Genomic DNA, 19,416 nt, shown 5'->3' with positions numbered 1-19,416 from the left:
AAATGAAACTGTGTTTCTGAGTTATTTTGTACTGTCACGCTGAGCAATTTTCTCCTGGGAGTTGGAGGCGTGGGTCAACAGGAGGTCTGGTGACGTCTGGGTGACTGACAGGGGTAGCTGGCCTTCCTCTGACATTGGAAGCCTCTCCAGGCTCCTTTCCCCAGGATTTTGGGTGAGCCTTTAACCACTGTGTTGTGAGGCCTCAGTTGCCTGTGAGGGAGTACATGTTAGGAGGGGATGTACATCAGTCTATACAAAAGCAGGCACACGCTTAGGATGAGAAAGGGAGATCGGGCATGGATGCATCCAGAAAGGGATGGGCTACAGGTGAGGACACATGTGTCTGTCAAGGGAGAGATGGAGCATCATTGCTTCTCCTTTTATACCCTTAGTCTAGTTAGTTCGAATGCTTTGCTTCCACTGCTGAACAGTAATAAAGGCAGCCAGTGGTAACGAGCTCCATGCCAAATCTCTGGAATCCTTTGGCTACCGTACAGCCTTCACAATGGTAGATGCTCAGTTACATATTTAAAAACAATATTAAACCAATGCTATTTAAATTCCTTTGACATCTTGAATACATTTACCTCAGAAAACTAATATACGGAGTTAATAAATATGAAGAGTTTAGCTGTACTAAAAAATGCTGTTTCAAAAAAATTTATCATTAGGACAGATCAAAAAGGAAAAATGAAGGCTTGAAGGCTGTTAGACTTATACCTAGGTAACATTTGAACATTTTTCCAGAATGAAAATAAAAATGGCAGTAAAGAATGCAGAACAGGGACTTCCCTGGCAGTCCAGTGGTTAAGACACTGTGCTTCCACTGCAGGGGGCATGGGTTTGATCCCTGGTCAGGGAACTAAGATCCCGCATGCCATGCGGCATGGCCCAAAAAAAAAAAAAAAAAAAAAAGGAATGCAGGACAGCAAGATATAAACCAACTGTAATTGAAAAAACCAAAAAAGAGCTTGCTATTTAAGGAAGCAAAAAGCACACATTTATTCAGAGTACACGATAAGAATTCACTCATTTTTTTAATCTGACACACAAGCTAAGAACAAAGGTGAAAACAGATTACCCAGGAATAGGGATGTATCGGAGTCTCTTTGATTGGAGATCAGTGACTTCTATATAACCAGCTGTTTGTGGAGGGATAACATCTGCAAACAAGTCAAGACATGAGCCGAGGGTTAAATTACTGCATGATACAAAAATAGGACCTAAAGAAAGCATGGATGCTGCTAAAAGTGGAATGAAGTTTAGAGCGTAGAGCAGAACTCTGGGACCCACTTGACAAGGTCCTGCGCTGGCCAATTCCAGCCTTGAGGCTAGACTCTCAGAATTATGTTTTTGTCAGGGAACTACAGAGACTGTGAAATGGATGCATGTTAGTGATTCTTTACTGTCAAGAGCATTACCTAAATTCCTTTCATTTTCTTTGATAGCTTCCCCAAATGGGTCAATGTTTTATTTTAGCACTTACAGTTTATTTGAAAATATTTCATCATTTGAATTCTCTTTTTCCTTCCCAGGAAATCACAACGACGACGGTGTAACACAGTGGAATCAGCACCTACTTTGAAACTGGACTGGCCTGGTAGAAAATCCTGGCTCTGATATTTCCTAACTATGTTTTACGCTGGCCAAGTTAGTTCTCTGAGACCTGCCTTCACCATTTGTAAAATGGGGATAACGACAGCATCTGAGCATCATAAACATTATTTGCACCCAATTAGTAGTTGCTCCACCCACAGTGGCTGTTATTATTAGGACCCTTCAAGACAAGAAAAGGTGAGGTGAGGACTGAGCAGTGGGGCGAGGACTCTGGGTCATGAAGAATATGAAAAGGCGGGGAAGGAGAGGGTGATGAGATATGGGGGGACAGAGTCCTCAACTCCAATTCTAGAGTTGTTTCCCAGCAAATTCCAGGCATTTATTGACTTTTTCCCCAAAGCCCTGAGTACCACCACCATGCTCATCATCACCAGCTGCCACCACTGTGTCAGGAACACTGCATCAGGAACACTGCTTAGTCTTTGTAGATAGTGTTTTTAACACTGACAACAACAAAGACCTTGGATTCCTGTTTGAGAGATGAGGAAGTAGAGACTTAACAGAGGTGGTGTAATAATGGGACTTGCCTGGAGAGTGATAGATAGAGAAGGCTTTCAAAACCAGGCCTTTCTTCTGGCTTTAAGATCTCTGCTCTGCCCACCGTTCCACAAAGATCCTACCTGAGCTGACCGTAGGGCAGCAATTTAAAAATGCCTTATTTTACAAAATCTTGGCCACCAATGTCTCTTTAAAAAAAAAAATCCCCCTACAAAGAACCCATACTCTTAAAGAATTTTGTCTGTTGTCTACCTCTTATTATAATTTCTGATTAGAATGAGATATCTGGAATGTCCACATTGAATTTATCCAATGTAGTTTACAAAAAATAAGAAACTTGGCATTTTAATTTCATGTTTGCAGCTGAAGTTTTTTGAGTAGGCCATCTGAAAACCTCAATATATCTCTTATTTATTCAACAAACGTGATCGAGCTTACTTTGCACCAGACACTATACGAAGCATTGGGGATACACAGGAAAGAGATGTGTGTGGTTCCTGCCTTGTCTGAGGAGCCCACAGCATAAAGAGGAAAGCTCCTTTTATTTTTTTAAATCATTGTGAGCCTTTAGGGACTTCGAAAGGATTCTAGGGTGGGAATCACAGCCCTGGGGCCAGGTATGAGCTGCAGAGCTAGGCACGGAGTGGTCCCAGAGGGCAAAAGGGGGCAGGAGGAAGGGAAAGTGATGTCCACGGACAGCAGAGAGTAAGGAAGGAGAGTTACTATGGTAACCCGACCACCCAGCTGAATTGGCCATCCTCAGATAGCCATTTGTACAAAGCCAACATGCTTATCGTAAGTCATGCACCGCCTGCATTGGAAACGTTGCCTGGGATATAAGGTCAGTCTTGGACAAAGTTTTGCACCATATATCATTTTTGACAGTTCCTGCGGCTAGCACCTAACTGAAGTGGGTTGAATTACTTATAGACCCTGGTTCTTTGCCAAAAATGATGAGTTACTGAAGCGGTTGGGATCACTAGCGCTGCCTAGCTAGCCAGCTGCATCTGGCCTGCCACTTAGACGCATTCTCCTCTTCACAAGTAGTAGTATTAGACTGAGCTACCGCCGCCAGTGCTTTTAGACTGCCTGAGAAAGCAAAGTAAGCCAACACATTTTAAGTATCTTTCTTTCTACAGCTTTCTTTCTTTCTTTCTTTTTTTTTCAGTGTGCAAAGTTAATTCCATGGCATAAAGAGGATGAGAAAATGCAATAATGGCTGTGTCTATTTCAGGAAGGAGAAAGCAAGAATTTTATTCCTTGCGCTAAAACATATTTTCACGTATCAGAAAAGGCAATTTGTGGCTATAAAGCACTTTAAGGGTGGTGGTAGTGATGGTGGTAATGGCAAGGCTTGAAAAATAATCAGAATGGATGTTTCCGGATTTGAAAATAAATCAGCTCAGAATACATGATTGAATTAAGGAAGTGAAAACTGTGGCCAGATTTCCCTCCAAACTTAGCCAAATCCTTGTCTATCCATTTTAAATGTTTCAAAACTGTAGAGAGGATGGAGGTTCAGGAAATTTCCATTACATTTATAATCCAGGTGGATTTCGAAGAGAGGTATAAATATCTCAGGATTAGTTCACTAATGATTAAAGGGAAGTCACTGCTGCAGCATTTAGTGTGCGGTTCCCATATAGAGTGGGGACAGCTTAGACGCACAGTGCGAAGGTTAGGAGGGGGTATAAAAACCGTCAGACAAGGTAACCAAGAGCATTTTCAGAGGGAAGATGAAATTATATAAAAAAATTCACTCCTTCAAGCAATGTAAATTGATGTACTTCTGTTAACTACTAGGTTAAATGCACTTCTGTATTCACAGATTAAAAGAGTGATGTGTGCCCTGAGATTGTGCTGATACCAAATCTTTGAATTGACTCAAAGTTCAGAAAACAGTACACTGCTTTCAATCAAGAGTCATTATTTTGTATTTAAAGAGCTGAGGCCTATGATTTAAAGTAAAAAAAAAAAACCTAATGTTTAACTAGAAGGAAAATGATTGGAAGAAAGAAGTAAATCACTCCCCATCTGCATTGACCACAATTTATACCATCTCTGTAAAAGCCACCAGGAGAGCAGCCTTTACAATTGCTATTGACTTCTTTAATAAAAGGCTGATGTGCATTAGTTCCTGACTAATCAGGTGGTGGGATTCTATTTACTTTAAAAAGATTAATTTAGCTTGAATTATCATTAGAGATCTATAGGCACATAGATTAAAGAGTCAAACAGACGGAAGGAAAAAATCATCAGCCTTGACTTTCCTCCTCTCACCCCTCATGTTCTGCTCCCCGAGATGCTTTCAACTTCTTAAAGCTGTTTCTTTGGTATTCACCTTCATCCTTATGGTGCTGTCTTCATGTTTTAGTTTTAGGCATTATTTATTGACTTCTCACCATGTAAGATGAGAGTTTAACTCTTCACATACCCCTCCCCCTGCCTACCACCTCATTTTTCCCATCCCCCAGTACATTTATATGAAAATTTTTCATTAGATTAACATCCAGCACTTATGTTGTTATGATTATATAAATGCTCTTTACAGCTGAGCTATGTCTTATCATAGCATTATTGCTTTTTCTTTTCATGGAGTTAATAATCATGCTTTGTTGTTGGTTTACTTTTTTACGTACCTAGCACAAATTCATCCTCGAAGTTTTCCCTATGTCAAAATTTCTTAATGTGTTCAAATAGTTGGGTTTATCAACTTCACTTTCTTGGAGGCATCTCTCCTGAAATCTTCTCAACTTTTCTAATCCTAGGAATCTGGTTGATTCCTAGGCCTGTGCACAGCTAGCATCCTGAGATCTCCCTTTACCATTCTCTTAGGATTTTTTTTTTTTTTTTTTTTTACAGCCCACATTTAAAAAATTATTCCTGGGTTTCCATGATGGTGCAGTGGTTAAGAATCTGCCTGCCAATGCAGGGAACACAGGTTCGAGCCCTGGTCCAGGAAGATTCCCCATGCTGCGGAGCAACTAAGCCCATACACCTAGAGCCCGTGCTCTGCAACAAGAGAAGCCACCGCAATAAGAAGCCCACGCACCGCAACGAAGAGTAGCCCCTGCTCGCCGCAACTAGAGAAAGCCTGTGCACAGCAACGAATACCCAGTGCAGTCAAAAATAAATAAATAAATGTATTAAAAAAAATTATTCCTTTGTGTCAGACACTAACCTAAGCACTTTCTATACATTTGGAATATTTAAGGAACATTACCTTAAAAAATGAGGATAAATAAAACTCCTAGCAACCAAGAGAAAAATGGCAAAAATATATAAACAGGCAATTTTCAGAAGAGTAAATCACAACATATAAAAAGATACTCAAACTTACTAGAAATCAAGGATGTGCACAATAAAAGGTCTGACCTTTGCAAGAGAAGATGGGGATGGAGAGTAGCCTCATCTTTTATGCTGCTGGAACAATAACTTAGGGTAACAATTTGGTAATTTCACTCTTAGATATATACCCTAAAGACTCCCCACATATACACAAGGAGACTGGTACAAGAATACTTGTAATAGCAAAAAATTGTAAAGAACGTAAACATGTACCAATAGAGAACAGATGAATAAACTGACTGTGCTGTATGTACAGCAGTGAAAATGAATGAAGTGTGGATGATGACAAAGATTCTCTGCTTTATCTAGAGAGTCTGGTATTAGTGAAAGGATAGACACATATTGTGTTGGCCAAAAAGTTCGTTTGGGTTTTTCCGTATCATCTTATGGAAGGTGTTATGGAAAAGCCCGAACGAACTTTTTGGCCAACACAATACAGATGAATGGAACACAAACAAAAATCCATAAACAGACTCACATATGTGGTCAGTTGATTTTCTGAAGAGGTCCAAAGACAACTGAATAGAAAAAGGACAATCTTTTCAGCAAATGGTACTGGAACAATTGACTATCCCCACGCAAAATAATGAGTCTCAATCCACACCTTGCGCCATATAAGAAAATTAACTCAAAGTGGAGTACAAACCTAAGTGTAAAATCTAGAAATATGATATTTCTAGAAGAAAACATAAGAGATTTGGCCCTTCACCAAAATGGGAGAAAATGTTTGGAAAGCATGTATCCGATACTGGACTTATATCTAGAATATATAAAGAACACTCAAAAATCATTAAAAAGAAAAGTAATCCAATTCAGAAAGTGGGAAAAGATTTGAAGAGACGTTTCACTAAAGAAGATAGATATGAAAAGATGCTCAACATCATTTGGCACTAGGGAAAATGCAAATTAAAATCATAATGAGCTATCACTACACACCTGCTAGAATGCTGAAAAACTGACAATACCAAGCACTGAAAAGGTGGCAGAGCAACTGGAACTTTCACCATTGCTGACAGGAATGCAAAATGGTATTGCTCTTCTGGAAACCAGTTGGGCAGTTTTATCATAAGACATAAAAATGCCATTCCTACATATTTACCCAAGTGAAGCAAAAACTTATGTTCACTTAAAAATCTGTGCAAACATGTTCGTAGCTGCCTCATTAATTATTGCCCAGAACTGGAAACTATACAAATATCTATCAACTTGTGAATGGATAAGCAAACTGTGGTATATCCATGCAATGGACTACTACTCAGCAATAAAAAGGAACAAACAACTGGTACACACAACATACATGATTCTCAAATACATAATAGTAAGTGAAAGACACCAGACTCAAAAGACCACATACTGTGTGATTCCATTTATATGACATTCTGGAAAAGGCAAATCAATAAGGACAGAAGTCAGATCAGCGGGGGTCTGGGGGAAGGCAGAAGGCTTGATGGCAGAGTGGCACAGGGGAGGTTTTTGGGGAGATGGAACTGTTCTCTGTCAGTTATGGTGATGGTTACACAACTGTATGTATTTGTCAAACTCACAGCACCACACACTAAAAAGGATGAATTTTACTCTGTGTAACTGGTCCCTAATAAGAACAAATGAGAACAATAAAATACTTAAACAACAACACTCTGTCTGATGTGTGGAGAATGGGGGGTGGGGGAAAAATGGAAGAGGGAACTCTGTCAGAGGGCTACTGCAGCGTTCCAGTTCAAGATGGTGGTGATTTGGATGTTGGCAGCTCAACTGTAGACAAGTGGGTGGACGTAAGGTATATTAAGGTTGTATCAAAAGGACATGTTGATTGATGATGATGTGGAGGATGAGGGAGAAGTATCAGGGCTGACCCACTGGTTTCTGGGTGGATGAAGGTGCACTGAATTCTGGTATAGAATTTCTTGTAACTCCTGGAGTGCTCTGTAATGCCTCTGTACCTTTCTCATGGGGTTTTCTCTTCCTGGAACAATTCCTTCATCCGATTCCCTCCCATTCATCTTTCAAGTCAGCTCGGAATCACAAGCCTGGGTTGTAAGCTTCTCCTTTGTGTTTATATATCACCTTGTGAATATGCCTATAGCACTGCACTGCAATTGTCAGTGTATTCACCTGCCTCTTCTACCATAAAAAACATTCTAAGGAAATGGTGATTTATTTGAAAGGAACTAATTCTAACATTATCATATAACCAGGACTTTTCAAACCCAGTAACAGATTATTATAATGTGTTTAGTATTATATTTATGAAGTCCACACTAATATAATGAATGTAAACACAGGACAATATTACTACCACTATGATGCAAATAACAATCAGTGGTTCGATGATCAAAAATTTTCATAATTATCCTTTATGATGAAAGCCAGTGTGGTTCAGTAAGCGTAGCTGTGGCCTTGGGTTGGAAGACTTTGGTGCAAATCTGGGCTCTGCTGACCACTGCTGGGGAGAACCCCAGCAAGTTACTTTACCTCTCTGTCAGTTTCCCTGCATATAAACTTGAGAGTACATTAATGATAGAATGGGAATTTGACGATTAAACGAATTTATACAAGGAAAAGTGATCAGCACAGGACCTGGCATAAGATATGCAGTAATAAACATAAGTTGACTTTCAGGGCACTGGTAAGTGAATCAGGCTGCATAAGTCCCTGGCCTTTAGACACAGGAGTTTAAGGCAAAAGTCTTAAACTCCTATGAGAAGTTTAGTGAAACCCTTCTGAGCACATATAGGTCTTTTTAGCTACTAAACCCTGTTAAAATTATTCATATTCATAAATATAAAATGATAATGATAAGTTAAATATCCCTACCAAAACCAAACTACCTTTGACTAGCTTGATAAAATAGGAATTGGTAAGTTTCTTACCTTTTGGGTAGATATCTTTTAGAGGGACTTCTCCTGGGGGCAAAATCCTGACTATCTGATTAGTATCCAAAAGCGTCACACAATTGCGCTGCTTTGGAGTTCCAATTTTCTTCTTCCCTCCATAGAATGTATCAGTGACCCTCGATTTATGCAAAGACGTTGGCCTTTTCCAAGAATAAACTTCACTAGGTGACTAAAAAAAAAAAGGAGAGAAATTCAAGCACTGAAGTATTATAAAGTACATTCACAACTTTTACAATGCAGTCCTTTAAGCAGATACCAGTGGTAAACTTGTATTTCACAAATATAAGAAAATCAAATTATTCCTTAACCTTTTTGAATTTGGTACAGAAGAGAGCTGCTTCATCAATAATCATAATTTTCAGACAAGTGTGAAATATGCAACACATTTTTTATCTTGAATTATAGCTAAAAAGAGGGAATATAATAATACAGGTAATTTAAGTAACTATAAATAAATATACTATAGCATCCACTATCTGGCATAAGGAATAGTATTACCAGTATTTCTCAAGCCCCTGGAAGGCCCCTTTTCAATCACCTCTCTTTCATATTCCCTAGATTTCAATTCTTCTGAAATTTTGTGTTATTTTCTCTTGCTTTACTTAAAATTTTTACCACATATCTATTTATCCTTCTCTACTCCAAGATCACAGATATTCTCCTATGTATTTGTTAAACATTTTGAAGTTTTGCCTTTCACATTTAGTTCCTTAACCCCTCAGGAGTTTATTTCTGTGAGTGGTATGAGGCAGGGCTCCATGCTTATCTTTTTTTCACATGGATAGCTAATTGTTCAAATATCATTAACCTTTGCCCACTGATCAGCACTGTTATTGGAAAAGTTTCATGCATGTAGGCAGCTGTTTCTGGGCATTCCATTCTGTTCTACTGTATATTTTTCTACCCCTAGGCCAATACCATGTGGTCTTAGTTACTAAAGCTTTATAATAAGCCTTGAAATTTAGTAGGGCAAGTACCTCTGCTTTTTTTTTTTTTTTTTTTTTTTTTTTGCGGTACGCGGGCCTCTCACTGCTGTGGCCTCTCCCGTTGCGGAGCAACAGGCTCCGGACGCGCAGGCTCAGTGGCCATGCCTCACGGGCCCAGCCGCTCCGCGGCATGTGGGATCTTCCCAGACCGGGGCACGAACCCGTGTCCCCTGAATCGGCAGGCGGACTCTCAACCACTGCGCCACCAGGGAAGCCCTACCTCTGCTTTTTATTCTTGGTTCTTCTTCAGAAATGTCTTGGTTATTGTTTGCCCTTGCTCTTCCATAAACATTTGTGAGAGTTGCATTTGCATTGCATCCTTGTCAGTACTTGGTATTGTCAGTATTTATTTATTTATTTTTTTAAGTCATTCTAATAGGCAATAGTAGTATCTCATCGTGGTTTTATTTTGCATTTCCCTATTAACTAATGATGTTGAACATCTTTTCATGTACTTAATTACCATCCATATATCCTCTTTGGTAAAGAGTCTGTTCAAGTTTTTTGCCCATTTTTTTTTTATACATTTACCTCCGATTTTATTTCTATATCTACTTAAATACATTGAAAACCATGAGTTCATCCAGATACACACAATTCCAATCCAACCACTATAGGACTCACTCTAGTTTTCTTTCCTTCTGTATCTGTAACTCCCTTCTTTAACAGTGAGAAACCTAGACGTCATTACCCTTCATATACTTACTTTTTGGCTCAGTTCCACTGTATATGACTCATCTCCCATCTCCACCACTAACTTTCCCTTCCAGGCCAATGCCCTCCTCACTCTGCTTGGCCTGATAGCCCACACTGAGCTACGCGCATGTATCAACAAGCTCTTCACCTTACTCGGGCTCCCACATCCCACACCAGGCTGCCCCTTCATGGGGTACCATCTTCATCCTGGCTGGACTTGATTCCCAATCGCCAGTTGTTACTCCCTCCCACACCACAGATATCTTGCTCATCTGCTCAGCCTCTGACCTCTGACACCTCATAATGGGCCACTCTGCCCATTTTTTATACTGGATTATTTTCTTACTCTTGAGTTTTAAGAAATCTTTATATATTTTGGATACAAGTCCTTTGTTGGACATGTGATTTGCCAATATTTTCTCCCAGCCTGTAGACTGCCCTTTCATTCTCTTAACAGTTTCTTTTTTACAGAATGGAGGTTTTTAATTTTGAGGAAAGTCACGGTAGTAAAAAAAATTTCTAATGGATCATGTCTAAGACGCTCAGAACAATGTTTAGTAGAAGTGGTGGTAGTGCGTATCCTTGTCTTACTCTTGATATCGAAACAAATGCTTTTAACGTTTCACTATTGAGGATTCACTATGATACTTGCTGTCGGTTTTTGTAGCCATCTGGTAGTAGGTTAAGAGAGTTATAATAAGTTCATAATAATTTAGGTGCCTTTGATAATGCTATAAAAAGTTAATAAGAGATGACATGCCCTTTTGTTAATAGTTTTGTGAAGAATCAAAAGAAATTCACATCAAGTCAGAAAGGCACTGTAGTATATAGTAGGAAGGATATGCGTTTGAGGGTCAGTCACCCTTGAGCACAAATCCCAGATCCCTTATTCTATATCTTTGTGGCCTGGGGGATATATCCTCTCTGTTTTTGTTTCTTTCTCTATAAAACCTTGTGCAATTGTTGTAAAAATTAATTATCATGTATGAAATGGTTTAGAATAGTAGAGTGCCTGACTTGTGTTGGGGTCTAAAAAATATGACTGCTCTCATAAAATGCTGAAAGGCTGTCTAACTGAATGATCTAATCTATCATTAAACAAAAATTCATGAACATCTCCGATATGGTGGGTAATAAATACGGAGATGCAGCTTTTAATTTAACAAGGTCCCTAGTCCTACAGTCTACAAAGCATTTCTAGAGGGTCAATATAAACATTACCTTATACTCAGCTTTCTTACCTTTTCATAGTGACATTATATTTCTATACTCATTTCTTCAATCAAAAGATCAATTTTTAAAACAGTTCCACCTTCAGAAAAGTAGCTCCAGTATTTTCTCTACTGATAGCAGCAAACATTGTAGAAAGCACATTAAACATAACTCTTTCATTTAATCAAGGCTGCCGTAGATGCCGTATTCCAACAACATGTTTCATTTTCAGATATATAATCCACAGCAAATGTTTTTTACTTGATAATTAAGAAGACATATGGCAAAGTCCTAAGCCACACATTATCCACCGGGTTTTGGATTTCAGAAGTCTTATACCCTGAAGTACTCATCATTCATTAATTACATGAAAATTTTGAGGCATGTGAGACTGGGGTACTATTAAGCAGAGCCAATATTTTTATCTTTAAGTGACTCTATCATCCCACCTAAAAGCTACAAAGGAAATTATGAAAATTAAATGTTTAATCAAAACACATGGAGTTACATCTAAGGTTATGAGATGGCAACTTGGGCTGAAATAACCTTTATATTTCATGTTCTCACATTTCCATCAGGGGAAGATGGTACCTAGTTTCACCTCAAGTCAATTATGAATAGCCTCTTCTTTACAGATAATAGTAAAGAACAGCAGAAGGAGCCATTTAAAAGCAAATTAAATTGAGACCACCAGCATTTATAGTATAATCTGGACGCAGCAAAGATATAAATCAGAGCAAAACTCAGTGGAAAGTGGACTGGTGTTCATGAGTGTTGAAAAATTTAACCTACAGTTATGAGACTCCAACATATTTCACTTTAAAAAATTCTAGAAGAAATATTATTTTGTTAGTCTCAAATTGTCCCTCTTGACAGATGACATGAGCACACATTAAGACAGCATGATATAAAATCACTGTCAGTAGGTTAACTATTTACCTGTCACATGAGCTCCCATGTATGGAGAATACTGGTTTTCCTTTACTAAATTATATAATTGCACTACAATGTATATGTTAATTTTTAACAAGCAATGAAACCATATAGAAGGAATTTTTTTAATGACTGGTCTGGAAAACAGAAGGTTGATCTGAAATACTTACCAGAAAATTATTACGTTTTTAATTACCCCTCAAATAGGCTTATAGAGTATAGACCAAAACGGGGGGAAGAAATAGTTATTCAATCATTTAAGAAATTTATGCTTACCATGAGATCTGGGAAACCAACAACGACTGTAGCATAACTATTCTCATCTGCGAGAATTCGGTTAGGAGAGGCAATCTTTTGTCCCACAGCTGAACTCAGATTTTCAGATGATAGTTGATGACTTGAAATTTTATGAGGTATGCTGAAGTCTGTTTCTAAAAAGTGTCAGAGAAACGTTAAACACCATATGCCCCTAAAATGCTCCAGGAATTAATTTTTGCAAGATTCATTCTCACCAACTCAAACAGAAAAGCACAAATCAAAAAAGAGAAAACGCTTTCAATTACACTCATGGCTTTTTGTCTGAGAAAACTCAGTTTTCGCAATCATGGCATCTTCTCAAAGTGATTTCAAGTATTTATTCAAGAATTCAAATTTTTATTAGCAATCAAGATTAATATAATAGCACTCTGCAGAAAGAGGTGAAACGGGCCCAAACCAGTCTTAGCAATGGTATATTTTAGAATTTTTTTCATAATTACTTTTCATCCCCCCAAAACTGTGATGAATAAAGTAGAAATACTGATGGGCTGTGTAAAAAAGAAATGATGCAATCCTAAAATAGACTTGGAACCTACATATATGTAAACATTCTGACTTGTTAGTTTAAAAAATTCAAAGACAGAATTTAAAAGACGATAGATTCTTGCTTACTGTTTCTAGTGTAGTGACTAAGATTTCTTTTTTGGTATAAAGTTAACATGTTGATATTGTTGTCCTTAAATGATTCTAGAGGACAGTGTGTATGCAGGCATGTACCTATACAGCCACAAACACACAGAACACAGTATTTACCTTGTGTGACTCCAAACCCTGTGCTAGGCAGCTCCTCTTTCAGCACATACAACTGGCAAACCCTACTGTCCTCAGATTCGATGTGTGCAGGCTTAGTTAAAAGATATTTCCTGTAAACAGACAAAACATCTAAGTGAAAAGTCTTTCTTTTTCTAATAACTACGAGGCCAGACTAGGAAAAATCAGAGTTCCCATATCCTGCCCGCCCCCGCCAAAGCCTCCTTCTTTTTTTTTTTTTTTTTTTCCGGTACGCGGGCCTCTCACTGTTGTGGCCTCTCCCGTTGTGGAGCATAGGCTCCGGACGCGCAGGCTCAGCGGCCAGGGCTCACGAGCTCAGCCGCTCCGCGGCATGTGGGATCTTCCCGGATCGGGGCACGAAGCTGTGTCCCCGGCATCGGCAGGCGCACTCTCAACCACTGCGCCACCAGGGAAGCCCCAAAGCCTCCTTTTTATATTCTGAGTATAATTTGCAGTTTCAGAGTTTCATCATGAATTAAAAAAATAACTTCTTAACACTGTATAAGAGCAGTGCATAATAACAACGCAGTAATAAATGTGAACTGAAAATCCAATACTTCCTGTAAGAGGAAGGGCCATTAAAAAAAAAAAGAAAAGCGACTCTAAAGAGACACATCCGTACTATCATGGAGCCTGCTGTTAATATGACTGATCAGCAAGTAAGGGGGAGCCCAACCTCTGATTTGTGACCAGCTAAGGGACAGAAGCCCTCACTGCTGTAATCCCCTTGATCTACTTGTCTGTAAGATTTCTAATATAGGAATATATAAATAGCCAGGAATCTTTTGCAGCAGGTCACTTCTGCTTGTCAGCAGAGGGCCAGAGAATCTGCATGAATCCAGTAGGTGTAATGCATGAGGGAGGGTGACTCAAAATTTACTGTGCACCCCACTTATGCCGAGTGTACATAATGTCCTTTTCATCAAGAAGTATACGGTCCAATGGAAGAGGCAACACAAACATAAACATAACCAAATAAGAGCACACGAGATAAAATGAAGAAGAAGCTTCTAAGGGGTGGATTCAGTGAAGTTACAAAAAAGCAACAGCATTTGGATGGAGACTGTGGCCCTTTGAAGAGAGGATAAACTAAAAATCTATTTTGAAGTATCTCTAGTTTGGCAAGAATACAGTGAATTCTCAGTGTGCTAACAGGAAAAATCCTAAAGAAATACAGATCAGTTGTAAAAGTCATTATGTTTTCACTGTTAATTTCAAGGTCATCTTCTGAAACACTTTTATAATTACTCTGCAAAGTTACATTTAATTTATTTAAATTTTCCCGTCCCCTCTTCTTCGAAGTTTCACCTATAGAGATGCTGCCAAATACAGAAATTGTTAAAAGACAGACACAGGAAGACAGAGCTGGCTAACTGAGACAGGATGCTGGCTAACTGAGCACACTCCATGAGGTGCTATGTAGATCTACCCACTGATGTGTTTTGCTCTCCACCAGAAGCCATTTGTCTTCTGCTACGAGAAAAACTGTCTGGAGGTTGATGGGAAGTGAGATGGTGTGAGTTCGCCCTTCTAGAACATCCAGCACAGCCAGGGTGTTCCTGAAAACAACAAAAAAGAAAACTGTCTGAAAGGAAATGGTGAGGATATTGGTTGAGTAACCATGGCACAGTCATTTCATGATATATTATACAACCCTAAAAACAATGTTTTTAAGACTAGATAATAACATAGAAAAATGTTAATTGAGAAAATAGATGTATAAAACTCTAAACTATATAAAGGTATGCATAAGAATTAAAAATAAGAAGTGAGAGCGGCCATGCTAGTAGTGGTTGTAGACGGAATTATGGGCAGTGTCTTTTCTTATGTCTGTTTTTCAATGTTCTGCAATGTGGGATAAGATACTTTTAGAATAAAATATTTCTAATTTTATTACATTAGTTTTACAATAAACAAGCATAATTAAAGGAGGAAATAGAATGGACACAATAAGGATCCCAGATTAAATCTCCAACAAAGAGCTCACCCTTTTTCTTTGTAGAATACTAGCCAGTTTTTGTGTGCAAATTCTTTACACATTTTGTAAGTTTCCTAGAGACAAAACAAAACAAAATATTCACTTTAAATGTGTCAGATGCATTCATGTCTATTCAGCTGCTTTTCCTTAAATAAAGTTCTTCAACATGTAATTCTCTGAGAAGCTACCTCTTTATCCACTCCAAGACTCTTACGGTAACATAGATTAAAATATATTTCAAAATTAATTGTGAACTGCATACTAAAACATCTTTAGAATAATGTTTTAGGGGACTTCCTTGGTGGTCCAACCAAATAAATAAATAAATATTTTTAAAAAAGAATATTAAAAAAAATGCCAAATACTGGTTAGAAATAAACATGCTATCTGGTGATTAACTGTGGAATTTGTACCATAGCATAAATACATAGGAAATATTTTGTTTCTTAGATTTGGATATATTTATGACATTTAAAATATCTCTTTTCTTCGTGGTCTTTTAAGACCTAAGTATGCTGTCGTGCAGGGCAGAGGGTAAGCCTTATTTTATATCCATTATCTTTTTCTAAATGGCAGAAAAAATTCTCGTTGGTTAGCCAAAATGTTTACTAGTTTAATTTAGTTAATAAGCTAAAACGTTTATTTATCTAGTAAATGTAATCAGCTGTTGCACTCATAGGTTCATTACATAAATCCAAACATAAACTCGTAACTGGAAAACTATTAAAGTGACTATTAAAGTGCATGTTAGGGATTTGTCATGAATACCACACTCAAATGGCTCATGATGTCCTATTATTGTGAGTTGCGTCCTGACAAGTCTTCATGTGACTATGATGGATACAAAAAGAAGCTACTGATATTGAATTATATATGTATGTATTCTACCTATTTGTATCATATTAAAATTTACAAGTAATAAGAGAATTCTCTTGTGCATTATAGCAAACAAAAGGCACCGCAAGGGATGGGCAGGCATGCATTTTTACGGTTAGAAAGCTATGGAAAATCCTTGGCAATTTGCTGGACAAGTTGGGTATTTCTTACAGCTTCCTCCTTGTTCCACCAGAAAGTTTTCTTAAGTGTAAACTCTTCTGAAGGTAAGATGAGACGATGAAGGGCTTGGCTAGTGGTATCCAACAACAGGATGACATTGCTCTGGAAATAAAGAGAACAGTTTGTTTGTTTGCCTGTTTATTTATTTATTTATTTAATTAATTAATTTAGCAGCAGCCTCTTGGCAGCCTGGGAATAAAGGGAATAGTGATAAATAAACCAAAGGGAAGACGACAATATTGAAATATTTAAGAGACACCATGAAGACACTAAATGTTTTTCCCTAATACAGAATTTAAAGTATTAGATGGTTTAATGAAGATATTTCTAATTATGTAATGCAGAATCTTCTCTTTGAAGATTTTATCTTAAAACCACCGCCTTGTAAATATAGGCTAGCTTAACCATAATTGCTGTTTTATTACATACAAATGAGGAAAGTAAGAGAATTGATAATTTTAAAAGCCCATTTACTTTTATCAAAATTACACTTAAAGAAGGTTCTGTTGAAAACTCTCTTACGCTGTGCATAATTGAATCTCATTTATTCTTTTCACAAATCCAGGTTCAACTCAGAAAATATGTACATGTTATAAAGATGGGTTAGCAAGAAAATATCAAGGACCCCAAGAACCTAGCTAGTAATGAGTGTTTCATCTTGACATTCACTAAGCTTGAGAACTTTCATAGCTGGTGCTGTAATAACGTACAGACAAGAGATTGCTCCAGCAGCATTATCACAGTTATGCAAATGAAGTAATAATCTCTCAGTAATTAGGAGGACTTTTTCAAGAAAAAAATTAAAAAAAAAATTAACCTTAGGCATTAAAATAAGTGAACAGAAACACATGAAATAAGAATTTAAAATTGAGAAAGCCAGAAAAGATTAAATATTTTAAAGACATGCAAAGAAGTGGGCTTTTTTCATTAAAATTTAAAGACATTTGAAGATTATACTAACAGGTTTACAAAAGGCACCAGAAAGTTTTTTGTCAGGAACTGTCTTTTCTTTCTTTCTTGTTTTTGTTTATTTTGTCTTATTTTGTTTTGTTTTAAATTTGGGGCCCCTTCAGTTATCTTAACCCTTATGAACTTTTCATTTCAAGAACTTTCTTTGGGGAAAATAAAATCACAAAGCACCCGAAGAATTAATATATATTTTGCAAAATATATACAAAACATGAAAAGTCTGTTCATTTGTTCCATAACATTTATCGAGCAGCTTATATTTAAAGCACAAAGGAGAATACAATGATGAATTAACCATGACCCTTGCCCTTTATTACTTAATCCAGTTAGAGGGAAATAAAAAGAAATGTAAGTAGAGTAATGATTCATCTGCAAATCTGAGACCTCATAGTGTGGTTTCAATTTATTTTACTAGTCAATTTTACCGAAGTGCTCAAGAATTAAAGTAGTATTTGTTCCAAAGTCTCCTTTATTCCATATACTCTGAATCTTGGCTGTATTAAAAAATTCTACCAAGCATGTTGACAACGCTTAAATTTTTCCATAAACACTCTTAGAATGCATCATTCTGTATAATATGTAATTCTCCATTAAGAATGTGTGTTAGTAATATTCTTTTTAAAATCAACATGTCATATAAGAAGCACCGTTCCTGGCATTTGAAAGTTTGAAAATGAGGAAAACCTTAAGGAAAACTCTTAAAGTTTTCCTTAAGAAAATGTATTAATAAGTTAAAAATTTACAGTCTCTATTCTAGATTAAATCTTTTTTGAGTAAGTATTTTTTAAAGGAGAAACTCTCTCTTATGATAAATATGTACAATATTAACATGAATTGTTAGCACTTAAGCAATTTGGGGTAATATTAACTTTTCTAAGCAACATAAAGTTCTAAAAATAATGTTTGATCCCAAAATATGATTAAGTAGAAGAATAAGCAGATGATTAAACAGATATGATTATGCAGAAAAATTAGTACAGTTTTGCATTTTTCTTCCTTTTTAGGGTCTAATACTTATATACTCATAACTTTGCATAAGTGAACTGAAAAACTGCATCTTTCTAAGTAACAGAAAACATACAGATATATATATATATATGTTTATATACACACACATATATATGTTTCCAGCCACTGCTGTATTTAGAATTAGTTCTAGAAGCAATTGGCAACATGAAGGAGTTCTGCTGCTCCATCCTTTTAGATGTTAATGGTTTCCTTCTGTAAATGAATAATGATATATTCTGTCTGAGTTCAAAAATAGAATTCTGCATCACATATGAGTACATGTAACTGTGGTTTTGGCTCTCTTTTAAGGGGGGCAGGGAGGAGAAGCGAGTGAGCAATTTTATTATGTTTGTATTTGACTGGGAGAAAAGTAACCTCTGGATGACCTCAATGTCCTAAAGTCTGAAGTTCTAAACTTTGTACAGATGTAATAAGTAATCTCATGGGGTGGGTGGGGGGAGGAGGCTTTATTTTTAGTCATGGCAAAATTTCCCTTTCCTCACTTAAGATTTTATTTTAGCCAGGAATTTTTGAACAACTTCTTAAACTAACCAGGGAAATGTATCTGTTGCCAAGCTGTATAAAGACAAGGGAGAGATGAATTAATGGAAGTACTTCTCTACAATATTTTAGCTCCTTTGTCAGGGCAGAATGGGGGAGAACGAACTGATGGCAGTGCACACATTTTTTATTCGATTACAATTATTTATCATTTGTTAACTTTTACAGTTACATGCTGTTCATCTGGAATTAAGGAGGTCTTAGATCCTAGCAGGGACATAATATAAAACCGACAGCTGATATATCCTCTCTAGGAAAAGAAGAGGCAGTTCAGAGTACAGGTAGCGAAAGTATCCTGATAAGCTGTGCGTGCCTGCTCAGGGCATTGAGGTACCCTTCTGGAAAACTGTTGAAACTGGTCTAAGGGATAAGCCAGGTAGCATGCAAGAATGCCAGGAGGGGAAGTGTGGGCTGTGCAAGTCAAGCACAGCTTTACACTGAAAAAAGATTTTCTTTGATGAAAGTCCTTATAAGTGAGCAGGGTATTGGTCAGCAATGTTGCCAAATAACTGGATCTTTTGAGAAAATAAAATACTTCCTGAGAACCTGAAAATCTCGTACTTTTAAAGAA

The 19,416-nt window shown here is 37.3% G+C and overlaps 1 protein-coding gene across 3 annotated transcripts in view; it reads right to left on the bottom strand.

Annotated features, from left to right (window-relative positions):
- VWA8 (von Willebrand factor A domain containing 8) overlaps positions 1-19,416 on the bottom strand; it is a 369,390-nt gene that overhangs the window by 105,828 nt on the left and 244,146 nt on the right. For all 3 annotated transcript variants that reach the window (XM_059995512.1, XM_059995513.1, XM_059995514.1), the window contains 7 exons: positions 16,299-16,409; positions 15,261-15,325; positions 14,707-14,832; positions 13,256-13,365; positions 12,461-12,615; positions 8,334-8,526; positions 1,082-1,163 (listed from right to left, as the gene is read on the bottom strand). In XM_059995512.1, the coding sequence (XP_059851495.1) occupies positions 1,082-1,163; positions 8,334-8,526; positions 12,461-12,615; positions 13,256-13,365; positions 14,707-14,832; positions 15,261-15,325; positions 16,299-16,409 (842 nt within the window). The remainder of the gene's footprint in view (positions 1-1,081; positions 1,164-8,333; positions 8,527-12,460; positions 12,616-13,255; positions 13,366-14,706; positions 14,833-15,260; positions 15,326-16,298; positions 16,410-19,416) is intronic.

The sequence above is a fragment of the Delphinus delphis genome, chromosome 18, assembly GCF_949987515.2.
Source record: "Delphinus delphis chromosome 18, mDelDel1.2, whole genome shotgun sequence".
Taxonomy (NCBI): domain Eukaryota; kingdom Metazoa; phylum Chordata; class Mammalia; order Artiodactyla; family Delphinidae; genus Delphinus; species Delphinus delphis.
The sequence above is the reverse complement of the archived record's forward strand: the minus strand, read 5'-3'. Positions and strand labels throughout refer to the sequence as shown.